Source organism: Polypterus senegalus, unplaced genomic scaffold (genome assembly GCF_016835505.1).
Source record: "Polypterus senegalus isolate Bchr_013 unplaced genomic scaffold, ASM1683550v1 scaffold_4977, whole genome shotgun sequence".
In the NCBI taxonomy this organism is placed as follows: Eukaryota; Metazoa; Chordata; class Cladistia; order Polypteriformes; family Polypteridae; genus Polypterus; species Polypterus senegalus.
The window spans coordinates 22035-44096 of record NW_024383394.1 but is presented as its reverse complement, the minus strand read 5'-3'; the positions used below and the strand labels follow the sequence as shown (position 1 = coordinate 44096).

The following is a 22062-nucleotide window of genomic DNA, read 5'->3' as shown; positions in this document are numbered from 1 at the left end:
ATCGCTCATATTGTACGTAATGCGTTCTATGGGCCCTGGTAGACTTTCAACCCCTGAAAAGCGCATCGCTGCTCGCTGCTGCTCTTTGGTGCAAACACAGAGCCGGGTGGCCATCTGATCAAGAGTGACGCTTGACCGCCGTGACCACAGCCTTGCCGTGTTTCAATTTGTGTGCAGGGGACGCTTTACAGCCAACCCAAACAAAATGACCTCCCAACTTATTACCGTACCCTCATAGTGTACAAACACAATCTGTAGTGGAGTTTTAGTATTCTTAGTAGGTTAAGAAAAACAAAATAATAAGCTCAATAAAAGCAAGCAATGTGTGGTATGCTGGTGGATCTCAAATCGTTTATTTGAGTGGTTTAGGACTCGTCAGATGTGCTTGGCCTGCACTCGAATGATCTCCAGAAGCCCCGATATGATTTAGCCGCGTATCCCAGTAATCGTCAAGTCAGCAAACGCATGTTCTTCCAGAATTAAGGCCCACACTACTGGCCCAGTACGTCCTTCCTCTCCCTCTCTCTCGGTTTGTTTTTGGGTGGGAAACCTCAACGCCGCAATTTACAGTCGATCACAGACTCGGTCGGAGATCTGGCAGCACTGAGGTATCCAGTTTTACTTTAGACAGTTGCTGTAAGAGGAGACGTGAATACGCGAGCAACAGAATTATTATTAGTCAATGCATCGTGCCTTTCACACCATAATAGAATACGCATTAAAAAAGGGAGACGTTCACTTTGGATTGACCTTCATTGACAGATTAGATATGCCTTAAAAACTCAACCAGTGACATTCAAGTGAAAATAACAAAACTATAAATGAGGAGGAAGGTTAAAAAGGAAAAAAAAAAAAAGGCAAAAAGACCTCCATGTTCTCATCTAACCGTCCTCTAAATTGAAACGGAGCCCTTAAGTGGACGACTTCTCGTTCAAACATTCACAGTGCTGACCGAAACGTGGTCGTCGTATTCGACTCAAGTTGGCATCCGTAAAGTTTATTTATGTATCCCCTTGGCATCTACAATATAAGGTAAAACAATTTAACAAGTGGACACCCCGACTCCACGGCAGTCTGGACGTTAGCTGATGATTTTACATTTAAAAAAAAAAAATCTGACTCTATAAAAATGTAAAGAACTGGCAGTACGGCCTCTCCTGTGCTGTCCCTCCGCTGTTACTGCCCATGAATCGACACGGCGGGCGGCCTGACGCACTCTCATTGGTGTTCATGTGGAAATGCGCATTGACGACTCCGCCTAAAAGTGACAGAGGTGTTTGAAGTCCATTAGGAACGGCCAATGCAACATTTTGAAAGATTTTTAGTTATTTGGTTGTTATTCATTTTAGGAATTTTAACATTCCATTCTTAATTAATTAACCTGAAAATACAAACTTAATGCATGCAAACAATTGTGAACAGTGCCTTTTAACCACAGTGAACTTTTAACGTTTTACTTTAACTCATTTTTATAACAAGAACGCGTTTTGCGACTCCAATGGGGTGGAGAAAGTTAAGCCACACCCAGTCAGCTGATCAACACAACCGACGCTCGCCTCCTACACTCCACAATTCCAAAGGTAAAGCAAAAAAATAATAATCTCGCTTCTGTGTTGTGCTTTCAGCTGCATAAAAAAAATATTTTCTTTAAAAATATATAATTTTTCCCCCAAAAAACAAATTACGGCATCTCTTTTAAAGAAACACAAAAACGCGAGTGTCCTCCTCTGTCAGGAGTTTAACAAACCTGATTAATCCAATTCATGATGTCGGGGACTGCAGCCTGTCCCAGTAGCACTAGCTGTAAGGTGGCATCCTGCCCGCTCTCCTCTCCTCTCCAGTGGGATCTGTATGTGTGCGAGTGTCCCCGGGTGGCACGGCCTGCTTTCCTAGGGGCAGCGCCCTCCTTGTATCATCTCCGTTGGTTTTCTCAGGTTTGGGGATGCAAAGTGGCCAGCGTTTCTCACTCTCTGGCAAACGCATTGTCTAAACAAGTCACTGGCAGCTTCGGTAAAACTTAAAAGAGAAATCATCATTTCAGAGCAGGGACAAGTGAACACTGGAAACAGCTAACCTAAAGTAAGACATCGAACAGTTAACATGAAGCGGCTCCTACCCGGGTCACTCGGACTAAACCTCCTAAATGTCCTCCTTGAACAGAACCAAGTGAGTAGACATCTCTGTTACGGCAGGATCATTTATGCTCGATTCACTCGGAAACCACATTTGTTTAAAGTGCCTTCTGTTGCCTGGAAATGAACAGAGGACTTTAAAACGATAAGACGCACTCAAACGAGTATGATAAAGAGTTAAGTTAACGACAATTCGAAAAATTCAAAATCTTAAAGCAGCAATTCCAACTCTGCTAACAGTGCTCTCCATATGGCCTGACTCGATCAGGCTGGAATGGAATTAACGCTTGTTGTATTAAGGACGGCACTTAAACAAATCAATCTCAGTCTTCTGCTTAAGTCGGGCACGTGAAATTCTTCATCGACGAACAAGCCGCATGAATCAAAGGAGTGAACAAAGGGCAGCACTGGCATGACAACCCAAAACAACGCACAACTAATAGGCCGACTGTGACTGTTGCTGCGCCTTAAAGGATTGGCCCGATGTTCCATTTGAACAAATTCCGTGTACGTCACTCCATTTTCAGGAAGACCTAAGTGACTGATCCCCAAGACTTTGGAAACCATAAACTAACAACAAGGAAGGACTCTCTACACACCACTCTACCTCTGCTGCTGGCTGCCACATAGGAAAGACGCAATGACGACCAACAGAAGGTCACTAAAACAACTGGCAGCCTCGCTGGAGAGGAAGAAACCCATTAAAGTTGGAGCTGTGCGCTCCATTTCTCCACCGGTATCTGGAGACGGGCTTCACTGATACCTTCATTTTAAAACATTAGCAGACGCCGACTGGCACCACCCCTTTTGGAGAATTCGGACATCTTTCAAGAATGGAAATCATTGCTGTACATCACAACATTTTTATATTTGAAAAAATATATATAGTTTGACAAACCTCCAAACGTTTCTGTGAGTTGTAGAAATAAGCTCTGAAGATCCAGCGTGCAACTTGCCGTTTAGCCCAGCCGTGTGTGTGTTTTTAATTATGGCCTACACATTTAAAGACGATTAGAATTGTGAAATGATGCCTTGCGTTATATGGGGCTTGGCGTTCAGGACGTGAACTGGCATTGCCAGTTTGGCTTTCCATGCACATGGCAACAAAGAAGAGACAAAAGAGTGGAGGACTTCAGGTGCTCTCTGTTTTGTCTGTAAACTGAACACCAAAATCTCTGATTCCTGCTCCACGACTCTAAATGATCTTGTAGACGGTTTGTCTTACTGTAAATGATGTTGCCGCTAACTGTCTACGTCTGCTGTAAGACTCACGGGGCTGAGAATCTCTCGGACTACTTGCTCTTCTCGGTTTTAACTCCAAGTGTTTCTTTTGAACGAACATATCTGAGCCAAACTTCATTTGTGTTTGCAGGTGCCCTGTTGAAGTGCCAGTTCTATCATGGCGGTCCACTCTGAGGTGAGCTCGACTCCACTATAGAACTCCGCGTGTTTATGAAATCCATGATTCTGGGCCCTGCCGGAGGATTGACCGCATTTTGTTGGGCCAGAGGGAGTAGGAGAATAGCCGTGAGAACAGACAGACAGACAGACTGTACCCACAATATGGCATCCAGGTACACATACAATACACGTCCAGAAGGGCGTAACTTCAAAGTAAACAATGAAAGTGACACTTTTTTTTGTTTTTTTTTTTCTTCTTCCCATATGTATGTTTTATCTAGATCACTCAGTTTGTGCAGCTTTTAACATTTACACGTTTTAAAAACAAAAGAATTCTGTGCCTACGCACACACCCACACTTGCATACAGGCAGGATATTCTGTCCAGCTAATTCCACCCATGTACCTGTCTGGCAGCTGGAGAACACTGCACAGCTCTTTATAGTGGATAAGAGATAAAAAAAAAACCAAAACAATAATAATAATAAAAAAAAGTCAGTCTGGAAGCTTATTAATTGAAATAAGGAATTCCAACCCAATACCCCCATTCCCCTACCAAATAATGATCCGACATATCAGGACTAGGAGACGTACACAGACACAGGAACTCTGGGTAACACGGACTGATTTCTCGACTATGTATCACCAAGACTTTTGACACACGAGGCCATTTTCTTTTTCAGACGGTGATCTTTGCATTTCCAAACCTGGCATTCCAATGAAGGTTTAGTTCCAGCTTGGCAAATATTCTGGTCCAAAGAAATAAGTTCCAGGTGACACGCGGTGGCAAGTTCATTTCACATTCCTGCTCGTTTTGTTAAGCAAAAGACAATCGAGTGTTTTGAGACTTTCCGTTGGAGGGATGTTGCTCCCACAAAACATCTGTAGGCAGGTGGCCGGGGAACAAAGTTTTACACGTTTTGATCTGACAAAGATAATAAGCATGATTCGAGTTCACCTTGAGCAGGGGTTCCCACTGTGAACAGCAAACGGAAGTATCCAACATACACTCCAAAGTGGGCAGAACAGGTGGGCTGGGAAATCTTCAACCAAATGGGGCAAGTCGCTGCTCAAACCTTTCTTCATCAAAGCTGCCGTCATGTCTTCCTGGTACATCTATAGTGCAATAACGTATGCTAAATGGTTCAGGTAGCTGCTAAACAACAGCAGAATTTTTGCTGGAAACACCACAGCTATGGCAGTTTTTGTAAGGTTTATGAAAGGAAAATAAAAAGCTTCTTCTGCACAAAATCTCTGGGCGTCTCTGATGTACAGTAGACAAGACTATAGTGTAGTTCTAGATAACCGAGAAAATCCCCCTTTGTGTAGATTTTTTGTTTTCTTTAGAAGGTGGGCAGCCCAGTTGTGTCGCACCCCAGGACTCCCCTCATAGATGGACTGCGTACGTGACAAGTGGGTATCCTGCTCTTCGGTTCTGGTCATCCTCTTGATTTAAGTTTTCTGGTCTTTCATTTTGTTGCAAAGATGGTGAAACTTCATCTTGAAGATTTACATTCACACAAGAAAACCATCATGATGTTTTTGGGCCCTAAATTTTAAAACTTGAGTTCCAGTTATTTGTGAAATCAATCTTTTGAAGTGTCGCCTAAAAGAAGCAGTAATAAAAATACTGAAGAACATTGTACCAAAAGTAGCCAGACGCAAAGGCAAATGATTGTACAAGTAGAAGCCACTTAGGGTCAAGAGTCATCTCCTTGGGCTGGGCTTCATGCTGGCCTTTCGGAGGTGGAAAAGCACCTGGAAAAGTAAGGAAGCGAGACAAAGTATTACTGATGGAAGACACGTGAAAAACTAAACACGAGTACAACTGTCCTGGTCTAGAGAGGATATTTGAAATGATGTCAGTACATTCTCAAAATACAGCACACCTATTACAAACGTTCACCCCCTCGGAGGATTTCACATTCTATTGTTCATTACAAACTGCATCAATGACCAAAGCTATCATATTTCACTTTTTTCCTTCAGACAGTCACATGACATGGGTGTGAATGATGCTGCCTTGAAATGTCAAGTTTTAAAATGAGTAGGAGGAGTAAATGGCAAAATGTCTTTGGAGCGCTGAACGTGAACATCCAGACGTGTTATCAGCGAGCAGACAGAGGCCTGCAAGACCATCCTGCCCAAACTCAAGGTTGTGCGTGCAGGATTGGGCCCGCTACACAAATCTGCACGGCACTCTGATCAGCGAGAAACTCTCCAGCCATCTATACGTCATCTATTGACCTTCATATTACTTACAATCTGGAAATCAGTGAATCAGCATCTTGTGCTTTCAGGGGCGTTTGTGTGTCTGCCAGGAGAGACGAGCGTATGTTTTGTTATCTATCACCTTTATTACTTACTAATTACAACTACAGTACATGTCTGACAGGTTCAGATGTCACAAATACAGAGTACAGCGACACTCTCATTTGTATGTGCTAATCACCTGGGACTCAGTGAGGTGAACATTTTGCTGTGAGTGTTAAACAAAAATGGCAACTTTGTCCACTGCACCGGTGTGCCTGCTTGAGCTCAAATGTCTGCCTTAAAGGTATACTCCACCCAAAAATGGCATACAGTGTACTGCTTAACACTAGAATTACCAGAGCCTACGAAAAAACTTGTAGATCCATCCCACCTTAAATTGCTTCGCACCTCTCCATCAGCGTCTTTTGTCCTTTAAATGTGTTGATAAGCAGCAACTAGCAAGCATCCTGCTGTCGCATCCCCCACCCTGCACAGTTTTCTCAGCTCAAGTCTGTTTACCTGCGTGTCAGTTGCTTGGAGTTGTATAGAGTGAGAAGTCAAGCAAAATGACACCTTTTAGAAATACTATATCGTTATTTGGAACACATGCATTGCATGTGTGCTCCGTGTCTACAACGATCTATGCGTAGTAAACACATTGTTAAAACAAACGTTTTTCAGGTTTTAGTAATAATTGACAAAATGTAGACATGAAATGTATAATGTGTGAAGCCTGAAGTCCAAATATCAAAGAAACACTTTCACAAAAGGTACAAATATAACAGAACAAGTGCGCTTCTATTCAAAAATATAACTGCAGAAAAAAGGCGCATTATCTTGCAACACTGACACACTTTTACTACGACTTCTTTGGTGGTGCAGTGGTATCAGCTGCTGACTGGGAATCAAAAGGTCACGAGTTCGATCCCGCACGACTCCGTTTTGAAAAGTGAACTGCTCTTATTCTTACTATTTTAGAATAAAAACATACATTTGATTTCAGTCAGTCTGTAACAGCCAGTGTAAATGTATGATAATTGTAAAGGTTAGCTTTTTTTTTTTTTTTAAATTTGTTTCATTCTCAGTCGCGTTTACGATCCCGAGTCTGACACTGCTGTTTTCACATAAAGATGCGCTCTAGCTCAAATGTTATTTATCTGAATCACATCAAGATGCGCTATAATAACATTCAAGCTATAGAGCGACTTTATGTGAAAACAGCAGTGTCATTTGGGGGGATCAATCGTGAACGCAACTGACAGAATGAAACTGAATTACATTTAAACCAGCTGTTACAGACTGACTGAAACCAAATGTATGTTTTTATTCTAAAATAGTAAGAATAAGAGCAGTTCACTTCTCAAAACGGATCGAACTCGTGACCTTTTGATTCCCAGTCAGTAGTTGAAACCGTTGCGCCACCGAGGAAGTCGTAGTAAAAGTGTGTCAATGTCACAAGCAAACATGGCTTTTTTTTCTGCAGTTATATTTTTGAATAAAAGCGCACTTGTTCTGTTATATTTGTACCTTTTGTGAAAGTCTTTCTTTGATATTTGGACTTCAGGCTTCACACATTATACACTTCATGTCTACATTTTGTCAGTTATTACTAAAACATGAAAAACGTTTCTGTTTTAGCGATGTGTTTATATAGATCGTTGTAGACACGGAACACACATGAAATGCAAGTTCCAAATAACGATCTAGTATTTCTAAAAGGTGTCATTTTGATTGACTTCTCACTCTATACAACTCTAAGCAACTGACACGCAGGTAAACAGACTTGAGCTGAGAAAACTGTGCGGCAGTGGAGGGATGTGATAGCAGACTGCTTGCTGCTTATCGACACATCTAAAGGACAAAAGACGCAGACTCTTTGATTTTAAATGGTTACAAAATCAAAACTTATTGGAATATGTTTATAAATAAGATGACAACAAATTCATGAACTCAAAACATTTCTTCTTTTCCACAGCTTACTGAGGTAGGTGACTTCCTTTTTTCAACAAGATGGGGCACCACCGCACTGGCATCTCGCTATCCATAATTTTCTCAACGATCGCCGCTGGACAGAATGACCAGGTGTTCCTCAAGTGGCCCCTGAGATTACCAGACATTACTGTTTGTGACTTTTTCCTTTGGGGGTACATGAAAGAGAAGAGTGTACGTACCTCCCACTACCCGCAAATATGGGTGATCTGCAGGAACGCATCACTGAAGCTATAAATGCGATCACGCCGGATACGCGTCGCAGAGTCAGGTCCGAGCTCGATTATCACATCGATGTTTGTTGAGTAACCGGTGGGTCGCACATTGAGTGTACGTAATCAACAGATATCAAATGAAACTTTGAGTTGATGAAACTGTAGCCTCAAAGAGGAAAGAATATTCCAATAAATTTTGACTTTGTAACCATTTAAAATCAAGGAGTGTTTTTGTGGGCACCCTGTATAATCAGTATTCCTTTAAAGACATTCTTTCCTAGCTCTTCCAATTCATTTTGTTCTTTGACTGCACCCAAGGCTTCTGTTGCTCTACCTGCCCACAGTAGCCTTTTTGGCGTGTCCACCATTTTCCACTGCCTACACACACCATGGCCTCACTTTGCTCCTCTGATGTCTTCTTGTTTTCAGTACCGGCACCTACTGCTCGTCTCTTGTGTACATTAAAAGCATAAAATGGCCGTACTGAAGGTTTCAGCCTTAAGGCAGACCACCTCACACCTACACCCACCCACCCACACGGGACACCCTCTTTCAATTCTCTACGCCGTCTCGCTTTTGTCAGACATCTCTCCAGGTTCACACCGCTTTATCCCTAACACTCCTGATGACTGTTTAGATGACCTGTGGACTAAGCTCAGCAGTTGTTCCCAACACAACTCTAATTTATTATTTTTTTATCATTGCCTGAAATTAGTCTGTAATTTGAAATAAACAGGCAGCACAATTTAAAACGGTTAGCTGTTTCAAACAAGACATGTTTATTCTTGCAATACAATGACTTGCTTATGCAGCAGGAAAATGAGCCTTAGGACCAGAACGTTGTAAAAATCAAATATGATTTACACGACACAGTCCGTGGCCTTTTCTCTGCTCAGCCTTAGAGAATTTATGTCTTTATTGGTTAAGATAGACAAGTAAATAATCCGTATTTGCATTTTAGCTTCACTCCATATTTGTCCTTTCTTTTTAGGAAAGACAGACTTACTGAAGTGTTAAGATATTTGCGAGCCTGAAGGGCCCTGCATCACAATGCACTGTTGTCTGTTTTGAAGCCCAACAACAAATGTCGACATGCCTACAGTTTAAACAAACACGGCTTGGGGGGTCCAAAGGTATGCGGGCATAGTGACAGCTCCATGGACGTTACTGCGCAGCGGGCAGAAGCCGCTCTTACTGTCCTTTCCTTATCAAGGCTCCAAAGGTTGTGGCTTTGATTAGAGAAGACAGGACAGGCTCCTATTCGGAGGGCACTGATCTGAGGACGGCACGACAAGACCCCCACATCACATAACTGCAGGTGACACTAATGGACACGCTGCATCGATTTTTCTACCTTCAAGTCAATACGAGTTATTTAAGAAATAAATGAGTCAGGGTTCACCTGGGGACTCCATACTGACGCTGTGAACGCACACATGGAAACCACAGAGCACATGTTTTAGTTTGTGTTTTTTTAATTTATTTACTCTCTCTACCTTAAATATTATTTTACAGACATGTGGAGCAAAATTAAATAATAAAACATGCGAGAGCATCTTAACACAAGGGCTTCTGGGAACATACTGTAATGGTATTGAGTCATAGAGCGGAAGCAGAAACAGAGACACTGGGAGAGCTGGGTTCTCAGCAGACCAAACCTGAATTTCCCGGACTAAATGGCCTTCCTCTTAGTGGCCCTCAGTTTTTGGATCGGCGTCACAAGGTTACTAACAGTGGATCCAGAAAGTAGTCCGAGCCCTCCACTTTCTTTACTGTGTTGTAGATTTCATTTTGTATGGCTTTGCCCATCAATCGACACCCATTAAGCCACAATGACAAAGGGAACACATTTTCAGAAGAAGATCTGCAAATTTATTACAAACTGAAATCTCTCAATCGTAGAACTACTTTGTAGAAAGAAGCCCCTCTGCCTTTAGAGTTTGATCGGTTCATTTATTTAATTAGTCTTACTAAACTTTTACATTCAATGGGGAGTTCAGGACGCACTACAGCTGTTCAGAGAGGCACAAGGGGGCACTGAACTAACACCTCTGCCGTTTAGCCCCCACACCAGACTGACACGCGATACGCCACACATTTGGACCATCACATTACTGGACAAAATTCAACAAAACAGTAAAAAAACACACAGAAACAGGCAGTCTGAAGAGCAGCTTACCTGTACGACAGCAGCACTCCCATGTAGGACCCTAAACAACATGCATGTCTGGTTTAGGAAAAGAAAGCCAATGCTAACCTGTTTCATAAAAATGAGCCAGGAGCGCCTCCTTCTCTACAAAACGCTGATAAAGCCAGTTGGTGAGGGGCTCTGTTTCTAACGGGACATCTTTAATTGGGTAGATCCTGTTGTGGACAGAAAAAGAAAAAGCAGCATTTAGAAGAAACGTACAGCAAACCCCCCGACCCAAGAATGAGCACAAGTTAGAAACCAATAAACGCAACCACCGTGAGCAAAGTGTTAGTTCTTAGTATAAAATGAAAGCCGTGTAAGGAGTGCGAGTATCGCTGTGCTGGCTGTGCGTTAAGACGGAAGTAGAATATCAATCAATAAAAACTGGGGGCTGATGATTCAATCGTCCGAGTCGCCAATGATCTCATTTGTGGTTTATCAGGCCTGCAGGTGCACCCAATGCTCTTCGACAAGTGGGCTTCAGCCGATGACGCTGTGCTAAATCTGGAAACGAGGGGCTTGTCAATAAGGGAGCACGACACTGTGGCCGGGCGAAAAGTGAGGTGACGCTGCAATGGCAGCCCTGGAAACACAAGAGGAGGGAATGGTCAGGAAAAACAAAAACAAAACAAAAAAAACAGTGCACACCGAAATGTTTTTACTTGGGAATAAAGACGACGAAACAGCAAAGACAGCGGTCAGGATTGCGCGAGTCCTCTCTCAGACAGACGCGTCTCAGCAGGTTCCATTTTCATTCAGAGGAGCGTTTTCTGTTTGTTTTACAATATTTAAGTGATAAATACCTGCGTTTGGGGCGTCGTGAGCATACGACTGGATGACTTGGTGTGAGGATTGTGTGACATCGGATTGTTCTGTGGGTGTTTTGATTTTGTTTGGTGTTGTCCAGTGTTGATCACCAGTAAATGTTGGATCGGTGCTAAAATTTAGACTTTGCTTTCTGAAGCAAATAACGGATGACGTAAACCCCCAGCCCCCAAACTTCAGTTTTACTGTCTTGTTTTCTTTTGGTTTTGACAAAAATGTTGGCACCATACTGGTTTCTCAGCAGGCCTCTTCTGTACTTTTTCAGGAGCAGTATACCATGCAGCCCTAGTCACCATGGACCACCGTAATATCAGAAATGTTGGTATGTCCAGTTTACATGAAAACATCAGATTAAAAAATGACACGAGGTGAGTGACATTTAAAGAACCTACCACTCTGGGGGGAGCAGCGGTGGTTTTTAGGCACCCGCCTGGGTTTTCACACTGTAGTCCATCATTCCCAACTTAGTTCACTTCTTTTGTAATATGGAAACCAAAACTGAACCCGCTCTTATTTGAGTGGCAGAATCGCATCTTATCTTTATTAGATGTGCACCACAGAGGAAGTACTGCAGTTTGAAAAGACTGACATACAATTCAGGGATATAATAAATCAACCTGCATGAACATCCATCTCTTGCCCCCCTCATACAAACCATAAAATGAACATTTACGAAGAAAATCTGTACAGTGAACACAAAGATGCACTTGGAGAAAGTCCAGGCAGACCCGACTGAAAAGCTCCAACAGGGAGCAATGCACGGTAACGGGAAAGATGAGCAGGCCTTGACCTGAAGAGCCCCTTTAGTGTGCTAACTGAGGAGCGACAGTGCAGCGAGAGCCACAGGGCGCACGTTTTGACACAAAGTGACCTCTTCATTTGAGGCTTCTTTGCGTCTCTTATAAAAAGGTCCTTCTGGTCACTTCTTTCATATAGGGCTGCCTGAAAAGCCCCTGATGGACGGTTTTACTTTCCTGCAGATACTGCACTAGAGCCAAAGTTAAACGTTTCCCCTCAGTCGAAAGCCGATTAGTTTTCTGGTTGCTTTAGAATTATTTATATGGAGTGTATGAATTCCATAGGGTGGTCCAGATCATTATGCTATAACTTATTAAGTTTATTACACAGAAAATCACCCGAAAAATCCCAGACCATCAAGAAGTGTGCGAACTGACAAGATAGATAGATACTTTATTAATCCCAAGGTGAAATTCCCATACTTCAGCAGCAGCATACTGATAAAAAACAGAATTAACTTAAAGAGTGATAACAATGCAGGTATAACAGACAATAACTTGTATAATATTAACGTTTACCCCCCCAGGTGGAATTGAAGAGTCGCATAGTGTGGGAGAGAATCATCTTTGCACCGAACAGGAATCGTCCCCACATAAATCCAAGTCATCCAGACGATCTAGATCTGGACCACCCTGTACACAAATGGTCCGTCCTGCTGTAAATGTGGGGTTGTTCAACTGAACTGCTACCCCCCCACCCCATTCATCATCAGGCAATCCTCTGTTGGCTTATTGCAGGATATTTGCATTTATATTTAAAAAACGGGATGAAAAAGTCACCGGTGCACATCCAAAGACAAAACAGTCATTACATAAAGTTCAAAATTCAAAAACCACAAATTACATGTGGAGTAGAGGAGCAGAAAATGACGTAGAGCAGTCGAAATAAGCCAGTAGTTCTGTTTATGGCACAATTCAGATATGGACTGATAGACTGGCACTGGCACAAACGCGTCACCGTGACGCCTCCACGACTGAGCCTGGCTAGCGTGCCGTCACAAGTCAAAAAACACTTTCACCTCTCATGTGTAGAATTTGGTGCTAAATGACGATCTCGAGATGCCATGGAGCACAAAGTCACATATGAAGGTCATGTCACATTTGACGACTTGTCATGCAATTTTCAGTTGTTGTCTCCATTTACATAATGAAGGCTGATTATGTAGAGAAGACTCGCCCTTCAAACTGGTTTGCTTTGTCTTGTAGTCGTAGGGTGGGCTCTGTGAGGAGGACATGAGAGCGGACACCAGTGAGCGCTTGCCTGAAAGGTCAATGCACAGAATGCAACAACGAGGAAGAAGCAGTGGTCTCCAACTGAAGAGAAGCTCGTCCGTCTGATGTTTTGTGATGACTGCGCTAAACTTGCCATACCTTCTTTCAACACTGGCTCTGTCAGGTAGCACATTATTGGCTGACTGAAAAGAGGATGAGCAGGACTGTGCTGCAAAGAGTTGTCACACTGTCACTAAATGTGACATTCCCAGCCATGTAAACTGAGGTGGTCTGCCCAAGAGATGAGCAGCCGCAGTCAGCAAGTCACGTGACATCGGCTGTAGGGCTGCATCCTGGGTAGGCCGACTGCAATCAGCACACCATCCAGCGTGGAGTCTGAAGGCACTGTTTGGTTTTCTTGGACTGACTTTGAAGCAAACTGGTGGATCAGCTTATGTTAATTGGATCCGTCTGAGTTGTAGTCTGTTGTAATGTTTTGTGTTCAAATCAACGGAAAAACACAGCAAGGACCTCACATAAAAAGAGAAGAGTGGGGTCAAAGGCTCTGTGTGGTTCAAGTGAACAATACTATAGGACAGACAATTACAGTGGATTATGTAGATAGCAAAGGCACTATATAAGACATAGACAGATATGAATGACGATATTTTTATTCAATACAATTGTCAGATTACACCACAAAGTGGAATGCGTGAACTCTAAATATCTATAAGATGGCCCTTAAACGTCACAGATTGGTCCTGATCTTTAATGTCACACACACACAGAGACGGCAAAAAGCGCAGAGTCTCTACAGTAAAGGCATGGGGGGGCACGAGATGTCGGCTCTAATTGTGCCCTCATGCCAGGAGTGTGCTGCACACTCCATGATAGACTCTCGCCAATTAGGGAAGTGCTGAGGTGAAGATTCAAGTTCAATAAGTGAACAAAGGATCAGACAGACAATAAGAGTTCATTAAGGCGACGAGAATCAATAAACAGCCCCAAGAACTAATGAGAAACAAATCATTAACCAAAAGAGCAACTTCACAAATGCCGCCTTCTGCAGTGGCTCGTTTCTGGAGAAAATGAATTTGTAGTGTAAAAGTGCAAACCTAAAAAGGAAGCAGCAGCTCTTTAAATATAGCAGCAGATTTCCTGTCATTTGCTCGAAACTGAGCAGACACAGAATATCCACTCTCCGTGTGGACGTTTTCTCTTCTGCGCCTATGTGGAGGGTCACCTTGAGCTGGGGTCTGACAAGGACCGCCAAGTAATGACGGCTCCTTCTTAGCCTCGGGCCACCGTCAAATGGGTTTTAGGGGGAAGAGAGACATGAAGAGGCTTTGTCAGAGAAGGGAAAGGCCTCGTCTGAACAGAAGACCCGTCAGTGCAGTACGGCGTTAACTGTTAATACAAAAGTAGCCAGTCAGGCAGCTGGAGCGTCCAAGTGAGCAGACTTGACTGACGCCCAATTCTGCAGACTATCACGGGGCGCACATGTAGACGTGGCTAGAAGATGGAGAGATGCTCAAGGCCTTTTCATTTACACAACAGCATTATTTTTTATATCTGCTAATTTTTTTGTAGTCGCTCAGACATTACGGTTTCTGCTGGCTGCAGGTTCATTTCGTATCCTGGACTTGCTGAGTGACCCCAAGGAAACGACTTGAGTGCCAACTGTAGAAAATAAAAATGCACACAAAGCAGAAACGAGAAGAGTAAAGACATCAGTCAAATATACAATCATAATCCTCATCATCATCATCTTCCTTGATGTATACAAGTGCTATCCAGACGGACAGATATGAACGGCACTCTAAGACAGAGCGACATAAGAAGCATTATAAACAGACAGCGACAATTTAAAAGGCACTACACCACAGACACAACTTTATTTGTTACCCTTACCTACTCGTACCATCCTAAGTTCTCGCGTGTTAAAATTGCTATTTCTATGTACGCTGTGAGGTGGTAATATAAAATATTGGAGTAGTTTTAAATTGTGTGTGTTTTTAATGTAATTTAATGCCATATTACTGAATAGTATGACCCAGTCTAGGACTGTCTGAAAGTACACCTGGTCCACTTCTCCAGTGCTCATTCGTCACCGGTCACACTTGCGTCCACTGCAGGATTTGCACACGCGTCACATTTGACTTCGGTTGTCGAATGTTTTTTGCAAGAACATCTCATCGTTGTCATACATTCATCTTCCGTAAGTACACCAAATGCACCATAAAATAAAACCGGCTTGGGGCACACTGAAGTGTCACTGGACTGTTGTGAATCAAGCGGAGGGTACATGGCGGGTGCTGCCAGGAGTTTCAAGTAAAAGGACGCTGGACAAAAATAACAGATTGGTGTAGAAAATGCACCAGTGTGAGTAGTTAAGGGTTAAAAGGAGCTCAAAAACAAAACCAAACAAGAACCCCTTCAGATACACACAGGAATGACAAAAAGATGAAATCGTGTGACCCGGCTAAAGACAAGTGAGGCTGGCGTGGCATCACGTGGTCCGACACAAGTCACTTCAGCGTGGCTGGGGTGCCAGTCCATTGTTTTACTCCAAAGCTGCAGTGCCCCGATGTTATTTGTGACATTTTTTGTTAGACTGTAACACATTTTTTTCACTGCACTAGTCAAACTCACATAAATATTACAAAAAACAGCACCTTGAAAATACGCAGTCAGTCTGTGCCACTTTCTAATCACAGCGATGCGTTCTCTGTATGCAGTCACACACGTGTGTCTGGAGAGGTAAGCAGTTCCACTCCAGGATGAGAGGGGGCGCCGATGCCAACAGTGTCTTCTCTTTACTCCATAGCATCACTCTGCCCACAACACTCCCTGCTGGCACCGGTGCTATGAATAGAGGCTGCCCAGGGAAGGTGGCGTCAGTGTTTCACCCGCCAACGAGAGCTCTGACTCCCCTGCCAAGATGACTTACTGCATGGCTGACACGAGCCGTATATTCTTTTCAATTTTGCTGCTGGACGGCTTTATTTTTGTTGTAATTAAAAGGGGTGACCTGGCTGGTACCCTAACCGTTTGTCTGCCCACCCTAGTCTGGCCAAGTCACAATACGTATGCATACCCCTTTCAATGAGCACACGTTTCTTGGCTTTATTCAGGTGTTCTTAATTTCTACCAATCACAAAATGGAATGAACTAATATGGCACACTGAAAAATAAACGCGACTCAACCACGTGGTCTGAGAGGGGCCTGCTGCTAGGACATCCCCAGTCACGTGTGTGTTAAGGCGTCTGTGGAGCACCCAGTCCTCAGATTAGGGTTAACAAGCCCACCTTCACACCCCCGGAGGCGCCATGCGTCTAACTTTTACCCATGCATCAGTGCTCTGTGTGCTGGCTTTGAGGGCGTTCCTCTGCTGTCACTTTGTCACCGATGTCCTTCTGCACATTTCTGTTCATTTCTAGCTGTATGACATGCTCTCTGATGGACGCTCTTACATCAGCAGTCACCACACCCTCCTATTCTGTACGTTCTTCTTTTCTATCAAGCCAGTGAAACACAAAGTATATTTTGACAACGCGTGGAAACTGAGCGCAGAGGGCTATGCACCGGTCATCTGGTCCGTGTGGCTTTGTTGTGTTCCACTTCGTCACAGAGGCAGCCCCAAATATAGTTCTGCTGCGCCGCTGCACACATACAACAAAGACAGTGAAAGACCCTGAGACCACAAGAGTGCACTGCAGACCTCAGTCAAAATGGGGCAGAGAAAGCTGAATCAGCCAGCTTGAGACGTATCACAGGTGGGCCTGCTTTTCTAATAACTGTCGACTACAACACTTAAGGGTAAAAAAAATAAATAAAAATCAAGAATTAAAAGTGTAACTAACCCTCTGACTGAATAACACGGCGGGCCTTATGCCTGTCCAGAGGCACCAGTGGCTCTTCAATTAATCACATCTTTGGGTCTCCTGAAGGTCAAATTATTAGTTTGCTTGCCAAGTCTGTAGCTGCTTTATAATATAAGCCCACCTCAAGCATTCCATAAATCACGTTATTGATATAAGCAGAAAATGGTGGGACACCGGAGTAGCAGGGACTTTCAAAAATATTTTACAATTCTTAAAGTTCAAGGTGGCCAAAAAACCCAAAACACCACCGTGCATAACCAGCTGTACCGGGTTCAGGACCACCGTGTGAAGAATCTTTTTGATCTGAAACATCCACCTGCCTTCATTAACGTTAATTTAGATACCACAGACAAAAGTCAAGACCTCGTCCTCAGTGGGGTACCATTTCATTCCAGGGTGCAGCATAGCACACACACACAGCCCACCATGGTGATTCAGTGCAGCCATAGCTGGCTGCTCGTCTTTACTGAGGCCTCTCAAACAATTCATGTGAGAATGCGGAGAAATGTCCAGTTTAAAGATTCACTAGCCTACAGTGCCACTCACTCACCCCTTAGGGGACACACAAGAAATAAAACTCGGTCGGAACTCAATAAAAGACACTGCGAGAACAGAAGACGCCATCGTATCATAATAAAGACAGACGAGAGGACACAAAAGTGCAGAGCCACCTCAAAAAACAGCAGCGGACCTGGAATCGAATCACAGCCCACCGTTACACACATATAGGTTGCTGTTTTTTTTCTTCCTCTTACACTTTTAATTAACCATACAGCCCAGGCACACTTCAGTGATATTCGATTCAGCATCCATCCTCCATCCCAACATGCCAGGCTTACCACAGGGCACACAATGCCAATCTACCTAACCTGCAGGTACAAATCGACGTACGCCAATCACTTTTGAGGGCTTGTAAACGTTACCTTTAAGTCTTCTCTCAGGCTCTCTGGGTGCCGAACGTCTCGCATGGGCTGCCTTCAGGAATGTCGTTTCTAACTTTCTGGGCAACGACAGGCCACCGGAGTACATGGAACAGGTCGAAAGTCTGCTCCAGGCATACCAGTCCATGAGCTGCACCATCTCACTGAAGAGGCATTTTCTTCATTGTCACATTGTTCCCAGTTAAACTCGGCGCCATCAGTGATAAACATAGTGAAACGTTACACCAAGACATTGCCAACATGGAGAAACGCTACCAGGGAAAGTGCAGCCCGTCTATGCTGGGAGACCGATATGCAAAGCATCGGCCAGTAACTACAAACCAAAATCTGCGGCAAAACACTTCTAGTCTTCTCTGGTGTTGCTTACGCTGTAATATTGTAGCGTCGGCCTATGCCGCTGGAGACGTTACGATGTTAAAAGCGTTATTGCAGTTTTCTTGAAAACCCTACGTGATACAGAAATTACAAATACATATCTGTCTTCAGTGTGTGAAAATATATTGTTTCACCACAAATTGCAGAGGAAACAGGCTATCCATTACCATTTTAAAGTCACAATCAAATGCAGGATGTCCGGTGGTCCCCTGTGAACGTGACTTCTGCTCCAACTGTAAAGACCATCATATGAATCCTTCATACATGATACAACTGTCCCATGTGAAGGTCATGTGTCACAGCTCACTGATTGATGTCACTCAGGTTTGTAGCCTGATTCACATTAATAACAAAAAGAAAATGGATGTTGAAGTTCTCTAAACTACAGGGGCCTGCACTGACAAAGTTCAATCACGGCTCTCCTGTGCAGAAAGCAAAAGTCTACTACAATAAAGTGACGGCTCCTGTTTTTAAAGGGGCTCAGTTGAGGTGATAACACTGATGATGATGATGATGATGATGCAAAGACGCCAGTCAATACTAAAAGCGTCTTCTGAAAAAAGCACAAAGACAGAATTGTAGTCATCGTGCTGCCGGTTGTCTCATCTAATAAATGTAACGGCGCTACTGGCTGTTCACTTATCATAAATTAAATCTTATTTTCCCTTCCTTTAACATGAATGCAATTTTCAACGGCTTATTAAACCCCCAGAGAAATACCGAGAATTATCTCAGTGAGATTACATAAAATACACAGGACTCAAACACGAATCAAGCTGCCATTAATCACGGGCTATCATCCACATGCTGTTGTTAACGCAAGAAATGAGGCAACGTTACTGTGGCATAAATCAAAAAGGAACAAACAGGAAAAGAAAGTAAACACAGCAATTTGTAAAAGAGGAACAATGAAAGACAAATCCATTCTGTTTACTATCATCTATACCGTTACCATGAGACAGATCGGTGGATCTGAAGGGCACTATACTTTATAACAGACCAACCTTCCTACTGGCACAGCTGGGCACCACCCATCATGGTGCCTCTCTCCAGTGCTGTGATAAACTTCACTGCAATCAATAGAAATCCCGGATCAGCTGACCTCGTGCCCTCCTCTCTCCTGCTTCTGTGCTCCTTGTCTTTCCTACTGCTTGGCATAACAATGAAATGCAGGAAGTAAAGAACATCAAGCAGCTCATTACCAGCGTGTGACATTCTACTGGCATAGAGTTCAAACTGGCAGCCAATGTCAACAGAAACAACCAAGAAAGGGGGATGGCGAAGTCTGCACTACACACTATGAAGTCCATTTGAAGAACACCAAGGGGGTGAACAGACTCAAAGCCGTACATTCGTGAGGAAGAGTCCTCGGGAGAAAGTTCTAGACAGTGGCAGCTTTAACGGCAGCTGCACTGGAAGGCGTGAGAGCAGCAAAGATCAAATCTTATTTGGCTCACCAGTTTTTAAAATGGAAAGCAGTCTTGTATGTTAACAGCAAAGGTTTATGGGAGCTTCGTTAAGTGCAGCAGGGGTCCCAGCCGAAGTGTAACGTGATCACGGCATCTACTTCTAGCCAAGCGGATTGAGAAAGGTGAGGCAGCGGTGGACTCTAGGAGGGTACGTTTGTGGCTGTGCCCCGTGGATTGTTCAGGTTTGGCACTGTTGACTATAATGCGACGTAGAATAACATACTAAAGGATGGCTTCAGCTTTCCCAGTGGACAATTTTTTAAAACAGTAAACTGGTGCTCTTGACATAAAAAGGATTGGCACACAATAATCAGCTCAATGGATGCACACAGAAGAGCAGTTCAAAAAATAAAATGACACTTCAGTCACTCTCATGAAATGAATAAACGCACACACACCGCCATGACATCCACAACAGATCCTCATCCGGTGTCCCAGTGGAAGCAAATTACTCAGTTATTAAGTAGTTCACATGGCACAAAAACAACAATCAGGGGGCCCATAATAAAGCAATTATGAGCGCACGGCCGGACGTCTTTTGTTTTTACATTCCTGCATTAAACTTTGGAGTAATCACAAATTTGTGCTCCCTTTAAATTTCCTGCACTAATGCACACAGGAGAATCTTCAAATGTGCTGCTCCACCTAAAATGATCTGTTTTTGATCCGTTACCTACCCGTGAAGTTTGTAGTGTTGGACAAGAAAATCTTTAATCTCGCGTTTTATGGGCAGCAGAGATCAAAATCTGCGTCTATGGTGACCAACGCTGGACAACAGCAAACAGTATAAAAACGGCCATAAAAAAAAACTAAATCTCGTGTTGCTTGTGTCGCCCAATCCACACATCAAGTCACCCAGTCACATGCGCACAACGTTTTACTGAAATCTCGTTAAATGAACCACTTCCAGAAAAAGCTCTTGTGCACAAACATTTGAATTGAAGCTTGTCCTGGACCATCACTGCAAAGTACATGGCTTGAGTAGCATAAGAAAGAGATTTTGGGGTAAATTAGTCCTTTAAATCATACATAGGTAGATAAATTAAAAAGAAAAGAAAAACTGCATTAGGTATGTTCAAAAAATAAGGATTACATTAAATTCACAGCATTCTACATAAAGCTCAAATTCACACACAGGTGATTAGAAATAAGTCGCATGTATAAATAACCCAGCTAATTAAACCTGTTAAATAAATCAGTAGTTTTCACAAATGTGATAGAAATGACTGGCTTTACTGTAGCAAAGGTGAGAGGTTTTTCACCAGGCTTCACACCCCTTTGTCAGAAAGTGTTTGCTAAAAAAAGGGAAACAAAAGTCGCCCCTCAGTTAAACTCGCATCATTTACAACGCCGCTTAAGTAGAAAACGAAAACCAAATTACGTGTGCCATGGCAAGATAGACAGACAGACAGATAGATAGGTAGATAGCGTAGTTGGCAGGATTAGATAGATAGATAGCATAGTTGGCAGGATTAGATAGATAGATAGCGTAGTTGGCAGGATTAGACAGACAGACAGATAGATAGCGTAGTTGGCAGGATTAGATAGATAGATAGATAGATAGATAGATAGATAGATAGATAGATATTCATTTTGTGTAGTAGGCAGGATAAGAGACAGACAGCTGGAAACACAAGGACCGTCAAACAAGCAGTCACAACATACAAAGAGGAACTTGAAGGGTGAATTCATTTCAAAAATACAAAGATTAGTGCTGAGCCTTCAGCACTTCAGAAGACCCCCATACGGAGGACACACCATTTAACGCAAGTGATGATCGACTCCCTGGATTTTTATCCAAAAAAGTGCAAACAGAATGTCCAAATGAGCAAACTCCAGTCCTTTAAAAGCTGCCTCGTGGACTACAAAGCAACTCTGGGGCAATTTTTTTGTTGTTTTTGATTTTCTACACTTTTGTTCAGGCAATGGAGGGCTTGGACCACCTGTAGTGAGGCAGTTAACCGGCGATTTAGGTCAGGATTAGTGTACAGTGAGGCATGCACTTCAGAGAAGGAAGACGCAGGTTTTCAAATGTGCCGCTTCTGCCCCCTAACTGTGGACATTGGCAGTGTGTTGATCAGCACATGCAGGTCAGAATTTCACTGCCGTCTGTACAGGTGACAGTAAGGAGCCTATGGTCGTCCAGTGTATGATGTCAGTCTCTTCTAACCAAATGTCATCGCTGATGGTGGCCTGTAGGATGGCCTCTTTCAAGGTCAAGCTAATCACGTTGGAATTTGGACTTTTCACATTCTGCCGTGCTGGCATCCAGTCCATTTCTTTTAGGACTTATTTGCACAGCTGAAATGTGTTATTTTGATGGCACTTCCCTGGATTTCCCTTTGAAAAAACAACAACAACAACAATGAAGGCTTTCA

General features: G+C 43.2%; 1 protein-coding gene across 1 annotated transcript in view; it reads right to left on the bottom strand.

Moving 5' to 3' along the window:
• Positions 1-4079: 4079 nt before the first annotated feature.
• lpgat1 (lysophosphatidylglycerol acyltransferase 1) overlaps positions 4080-22062 on the bottom strand; it is a gene marked incomplete at its 5' end in the record, with an annotated part of 38448 nt that continues 20465 nt past the window's right edge. Inside the window, 2 exons of the mRNA XM_039743074.1 lie at positions 4080-5290; positions 10247-10353. Of these exons, the coding sequence (XP_039599008.1) occupies positions 5139-5290; positions 10247-10353 (259 nt within the window). The remainder of the gene's footprint in view (positions 5291-10246; positions 10354-22062) is intronic.